Below are 6,508 nucleotides of genomic sequence, written 5' to 3' on the forward strand. Positions count from 1 at the left end.
GGTCCAACACCTGGATCACTTATGCCCTGTAGCCAAGCCCAGGGCCTAAGTTGAGGGTTTTCAGGCGGGTCCCTCATGTTACCCTTGTTACACCTTCACCCGTGGAATGGACACCTGGTGACGGGACTTATTGTAACATTGTTATTGTTGTTGTAATTATTATTGTTGTTATTGTTACCTGTTTTAAAATGCTTCTGTCCATGAGTACTGAATTGTACTAGGGGGGGAATGTGGCACCCTGCTACAACAGGTACCACAGGACCCAAAAGGGTGCATGGATGGACTACTCCACAAGAGGCCCTCAATACAAACAAACACCTCCACCCTTCCACCTCATACCACCAGAGGGAGCCCTCTGTCTCTTCTGCACTACAACGCCCAGCATCACCATGTGCACCTACACTTCCCCGGGGGCCCGCTCTGTGGGGAGCAGAATCATCCCAGCTGCCATCCCATCACCCCCGGAGGTCTGCAGCAGCGCCGGTAACTATTACCGGAAACCACAGGTGGCGTCACGAGACAAACTGTACACTAAAACCCCTTTTTCAAGAGAGACCCCAGAGTACGGGCCCGGGAGCCGACAGCCGTGACATCCTAAACAAGGTAAAAGGCCCGGGTACCGAGTCCCCTATATCCCCCCTGGGCGAGACAGTGTCCTACCAAGAGGGCCAGTAAATCATAGACCACCGTATAATTATTTACCTACTCCAAGTACACAGGACGCTATGTGATCTTGGGGACAAACTGTCAGGATTTCTGTTGTGCTTCTACAGTTTGACCACTAGTAGCTGCTATTGTTCACTTTAATAATTGTGCTGCAGTTTCACTCCTTACCACTGGAGGCTGCTGTTGTGTTCTGCAATTGCCCTTTACCATGATGGTGAATTCTGAATCCATGAAATCCATCTTGCTTCCTGTTTGGGCCTACTTAAAGCCGCTTAGATCTCTCATTCATTGCTTGAGTATTGTGTCTAGATGTTAGCCTAGTTTCAGTCTCCAGCTTCTGAACATTCTTACCCAGACTGTTCTAATTCATCTACGGATTGTTGCTTACAACTGCTGGCTATCTCCAAGAACTTCTACTACCGTTTGCTATTCCTGCTTGTGCTCCTTCGGCTACTAGTTTCCAGCAGTACTACGCCAGTATCGTAACATACACATCCATTTCAGCTAAAAGTATAATTATTCTTTATGCTTACCATTAAGCCTTCCAAATTCAAGGAACGTTACCCACCACTGATTGGGGGGATTACTGCAATCTCATCCCCAGGACGGAGAGTTATGATATCATCGCCAATGTTGACATATTCCTGGCGCACAGCGAGGACAATGTGATCTTTAATAGCACAGAGCCTAGGGGTAAAATCACAAAATCTAAGATCAATGGATACAGTGTACCAAGGTATTCAACTGCATGTATGAAAAGTTCGGGATCAGTGGTCAGCCCACCCACCATTTATCCTTTGTCACCTATCCTGTGGAAAGGTGATCAATGCTATTTGTTGGCAAACCCCTTTAAATATTAGAATCAAGCTCATTACCCAGGATGCAGAGCTGCTATTTTCTCCCACAGTTCTTTGGAAGTGATTTTTCGAGGCACAGTTAGGTTTTCTGAACGCACCCCTGCTAGTTCTGAACTTTTGGCAAAATACAGCACTAGCACCTGCACAAAGAGAGAAAAACAAGTTAAGCTCTGTCTATTAGATCAGCCAAGAAAATCTTAAAAAAAAGTAGCTCCCAAATATCTCTTAGCTCCTGACTTATCCTTAATGGGCTAAAATAAAATCGTAAAAAAAACAGAGCACATTGCAATTCCCTGAATGTGGTCATAAGCTGCTGTTTAGACGGGGCTCAGAAGGTAAGGAGGTACAAGAGGAGTAGAAACCCCTAAAAATGATACTACATCCCTTAAACGGAGTCAGTTTCCCCCAAAGCTCAAAATAAACCACATATTTGCTCATAGAAGGGACTTAGCTCCTACAAAAATCATGATAGTGTAGATTTTACTTATTTTGTTTTACATAAAAAGCGTTCTGTTAGATATGTAAATTAGGTGTAGTTGGTGCACCCGCGGTGTGGCCAAGGGCTCAGCGCACCATACTGCCCCTTCAACTACAATCAACTGAATCTCCCCTTATGTTGATTGACTGCACTATCTTTGGAGCGCTGCCTGAATTGAATCCCTGGCCATACACACACTGACACTGCAGGAGTCGAGAGAGCACACAGTGTCAGTGCAGGCGTCCTCTGATCATCCCTCCTGTCTGCAGCGGCCACTTGCTGCACACTGGATCACATGGTAGTTTGCAGCCGATGCAGACAGTAAAGAGGGATTAGAAAGCATGCGCACTGACACTGTGTGCGCACGCTCGGCTCCTGCACTGTCAGATCTTGGTGACCCGGCAAGGTGTTTTCCAGAATTTAATGTGCGAGGGATGTTATAACTTTCAATTTTATCATAGAGATGCCATTTCATTGCCAGCATAATGTACCAAGTATGCATCAGTATGAAAAGTTTACTTTCTACTTATTATGCCTGGTACATAAAACAGGGTTCAGTAAAAAGGAGCACCTGGCCTTATTTCATGATTTACACAGCATAGGCTGACAATTAAAGGGGTGAAATAATAAAAGCCCCAATAGATGACCCAAGTATAGGTCATGAATGTAAAAGAAGTAGACAATCCTTTAAAGAAGTACTCCTCCTCCCATCAAAGTTTTCATCCTAATATATTGCAATCATAATATCATATAGCACTGAGTACTTACAATTGCTCATTTTCCTTTTCTACCCAGATAATTCTTCTGTTTTCTCTGCTCTATGTAGAAACAGGAAGTCTCTTGTCCCTGCAGAAATCATTCCCCTTTTCAGCTTCTGATGAAGCTACTCCCTCTTTCCCCCTGCCAGGTGCTTTTGCAGTGACTGATGAGTCATACAGGGAAAATAGACTTCTTGTTTCTACATAGAGCTTAGAAGGATTCAGCTAGTCAGTTTTCAATCACGTGATGTCATAGACCTAATGGAAAAGAGAAGGATTATCTGGGTACAAAGGCTAAATGAGCAATTGTAAGTACACAGTGCTGTATAATATGATGATTGCAATATATTAACAGGATACAAATTTTGATGGGAGGAGGAGGAGGAGTGCTTCTTTAAGTAGGTTTTCTGATGTACAACAATGGCATATATGTATACAAAAGCTGCTGCTTGGCCACACGGCAGGGTCCACAATGGAAGGTGAACTATCTGGCTTTTGAAGTCCAGATTTTGCTGAATTTTCAGGCACTATGTCGCCTTTGCACAACCTCTAGGGAACTAGGACAGTGGGAACTCCACCTCTTAGGCACCGCTGTAAATAGGCTTTCCTTCATCCGGAAAAAGGGTCGATGCACTACTCTTGTCTAAATCTGAAAATCCTGGGCCAGACAATGTGATATGTTGGCACCCCCTCTAACATGCAGCACCCAGGGAAAACGTTGTTCCTGCCTTAGGATATTTATGTAGGGAATGTGTAGTAGTTTTATTTTAATTACTTTTTTTTTTTTTTAATTTTGTAAGTAGTAACAAATAGTATCACGTTTTGATGCTGCTGTTTTAGGAAAACCATAACTTTTTTTATTGTTACATTGACAGAACTAAGGGGGTCTTAAGTTTTTTGTTGCCACCATTTTAAGATGTATATGATCTTTTAACAAGGCCAGGTCGCTTTAGGAAAACAGTTTTTCCCTGAAGAATCTTCATTGGTGTCTTCTCTGTCATTTTGCAGCAGCTCTGCTGAAGGCGAAACAAAGGAGGAAAAAAAGGTCAGCTCAACTTACTCAGACATCAGGTGCACAGAACAGCCGGCAGTGCCCCGGGAGATTCGCAGGAAAAAACAAGGAGTGATCCAGCATCCAGAAGTCTTTAAAATCAATAATCCTTTATTGGAAAAGTATTTAAAAATCATACGCAGAAAAGTCACAGCCCCCACGGGAGGAGGTGATGTACAGATGCGTTTCAGACCTTATTGTCCTTTATTGTATAATGAATAAGGACCAATAAAGGATTATTGATTTTAAAGAAGACTTCTGGATGCTGGATCACTCCTTGTTTTTTCTCTTAAAATTTGAATAGCGAGCAGCTTTCTAACGAAGATTGTGAGCCCCAATGGGGACAGTGCCGATAATGTCTGTAAAGCGCTGTGGAATTAATGGCGCTATATAAGTGAGTAAAATAAATAAATACATTTTTTAGCATTTTTTCAGGTGGATTCCAGGCATAATAAGATGCTTTGTGAACATATTCTTAAAATGAGGATTTCAACAGATCTGTATTAAACCCCAAGAGCCTTTTGATAGCGGAGACATATTTGCCGAGCAGACGAGAGTATAAATCTTTTATGCTAGGTTATTGCCAGGTGTATAAAGTTAATCTCGCATTACCTGACAGCCTACATATATCACACACACACCTTCACCTCATTCCACCTTTTTAGGCAAAGCTCGCACATCAGAAATCCAAGGCCAAATACAGTCCGACAGAACTAAATGGATTTATCAGAATGCCAGTCTCATGTTGCAGATCTGTGTTGTTGCAGATTTGGTTACATTTTTCAGATTTCCAATCCGCAGTACGTTCATTATCGTGATGTCAAATTGCAGATTTTTAGCAAATTTTCGCCTTTAAGGCTGAGTTCACACGATGCGTTTTTCATGCGTTTCCGCGGCGTTTTTGCAGTTGCGTAAACGCCGCGGAAACGCATGAAAAACGCATGGTAGAAGGGCAGCAATGTTCCCCAATGGAAATCCGCATGTGCTGTGCCCATGATGCGGATTTTTCCGCAGCGTAAACGCTGCGGTCAAAAATCCGCAGCATGTCAATTAATTTTGCGGAAACGCTGCTCTTTTGCCGCCATTGACTTGCATTAGACCGCGTGGAATCCGCATCACTGTATATGTTGATGCGCTTTTCATGCGGTCTAATGTGCGGATGGTACCCGGGTGTGGAGGAGAGGAGAGTCTCATCCAGACCCAGGTACCATTAAAAAAAAAAGAATAAAATAAAAAATATATATATTCTCACCTTCTGACGGCCTGCGCTGCGTCCTGCTGGCTTCCCGCGCACTTCGCGGTTGAATGAAGGACCTTCGCTGACGTCAGAGTCATGTGACGGGTCACGTGACGCTGACGTCGGAAGGTCCTACAGTCTTCACTGCCGGCAGCCGGGACCGATGAAGCAGGACACCGGGGGCCATCAGAGGGTAAAGTATATATTTATTTTTTATTTTTTGACATCACACACTATATAAATCCATGCCGGCTGCATGGATTTATATAGTGTGAAGTTGACAAGCACTTTCCAAGTGATGCTAAAATCGCTTGGGAAGCGCTTGTCAACCCGCATGCGGAAATGAAAGTGAAGACCGCTTCATTTCCGCATGTCCCTGGCAGGAAACCGCATGTACAATCCGCATGCGTTTTTTCCTGCCAGAGAGATGCAGAAACGCTCAGGAAAAAATCCTGAGCATTTCTGCATCGTGTGCACATACCCTAACAGCGATGTATTTGTTGATCCACAATCAAAAACTGCAAATGCGGAAATGAATTGCGTAGTCAATGCAGATCAAATCCTCCATGTGTGAACTTGCTCTTAAAAGGGTTGTCCTCTTCTACAAAATCTTGGCCCCTGGGCACAGTTTGTTCTGAAATAAAACTGCATTTTGCTCACCCTCCGCGTGCCCAGCTTTTAGTCTCCCTGTACTGGATGCGGTGTGGACAGTCAGTGAGCTCTACACCTCTGAGCAGGGAGTCATCTACATGGTCAGAGGTGCTGAGCTCACTGATCCGCGTGGTGTCAAACAATAGGCGCAGAGGCAGCGACCCAGCACTGGACCCAGGGAGGGTGATAAAGGCGTTTTTTTTTATAATAATTAATTATTAATTATTATTATTATTATTATAACAAACTGCACCCAGGGACCAACATTTTCTGGAAGGCAACAGCAACCCCTTTAGAAGTGGCTTGAAATGTTGTGGAACTACAACTCCCAGCAGAGCTGCAAGCTGGATAATCGCAGTCATTAATCAGTAATATCTGGTGCAAAGTTCAATTTACTTTCTGCAAATGCAACTTGTAAAGTATTAATCCCATTACTGTCAGCAGAGAAAGCAGAGCTCGGTGTGATAGAGAAAGCCTGCACTCACCTCACAAGTCATGGAGGCAGCAAGCAGCTGTCAGCTCTGCTTCTCAGTGACACAGAGCAGGAAGAGCAGAGGATAAGATTCCATTATCTGCATGTGAGGTCCCTGCTCATTGGTGGCTCAGTCTGCGCCTGTAACCCTGCGTGGCATTGGTGCACCTAATAATCCACCCTCTGACACCCACTGTCACATGCTGCAAACTCCCACCCCATACCACACAGTATACAGCTGTACGCTATGAGGAATACTATAGGGTCACAGACCTCCAGTGTGGCTGCAGTGACTGTGAACTGTAAAATTTGGAATAAATAAATCCTGGACACTTGGG

General features: G+C 44.0%; 1 protein-coding gene across 1 annotated transcript; it reads right to left on the reverse strand.

Annotated features, from left to right (window-relative positions):
• Nucleotides 1–1,215: 1,215 nt before the first annotated feature.
• On the reverse strand, nt 1,216–6,307 carry MOCS2 (molybdenum cofactor synthesis 2). Its single transcript, XM_073680320.1, has 3 exons — nt 6,184–6,307; nt 1,542–1,663; nt 1,216–1,353 (listed from the first exon to the last, which is right to left on the reverse strand). Exons 1-3 carry the CDS (start codon nt 6,193–6,195, stop codon nt 1,227–1,229), a joined length of 261 nt encoding a protein of 86 aa, XP_073536421.1. The 5' UTR covers nt 6,196–6,307; the 3' UTR covers nt 1,216–1,226.
• Between the last annotated feature and the right edge of the window lie 201 nt (nt 6,308–6,508).

This window comes from Phyllobates terribilis, unplaced genomic scaffold (genome assembly GCF_046119375.1).
Source record: "Phyllobates terribilis strain yellow unplaced genomic scaffold, ASM4611937v1 Scaffold_1__5_contigs__length_1240528914, whole genome shotgun sequence".
Taxonomy (NCBI): Eukaryota; Metazoa; Chordata; class Amphibia; order Anura; family Dendrobatidae; genus Phyllobates; species Phyllobates terribilis.

What these genes read in the sequence shown, in the direction of transcription:
- MOCS2 (XM_073680320.1), bottom strand. An exon ending in ATAGCAGCTCTGCATCCTGG is followed by an intron (nt 1,354 to 1,541) that starts GTAATGAGCTTG and finishes TTTTACCCCTAG; the next exon opens with GCTCTGTGCTATTAAAGATC.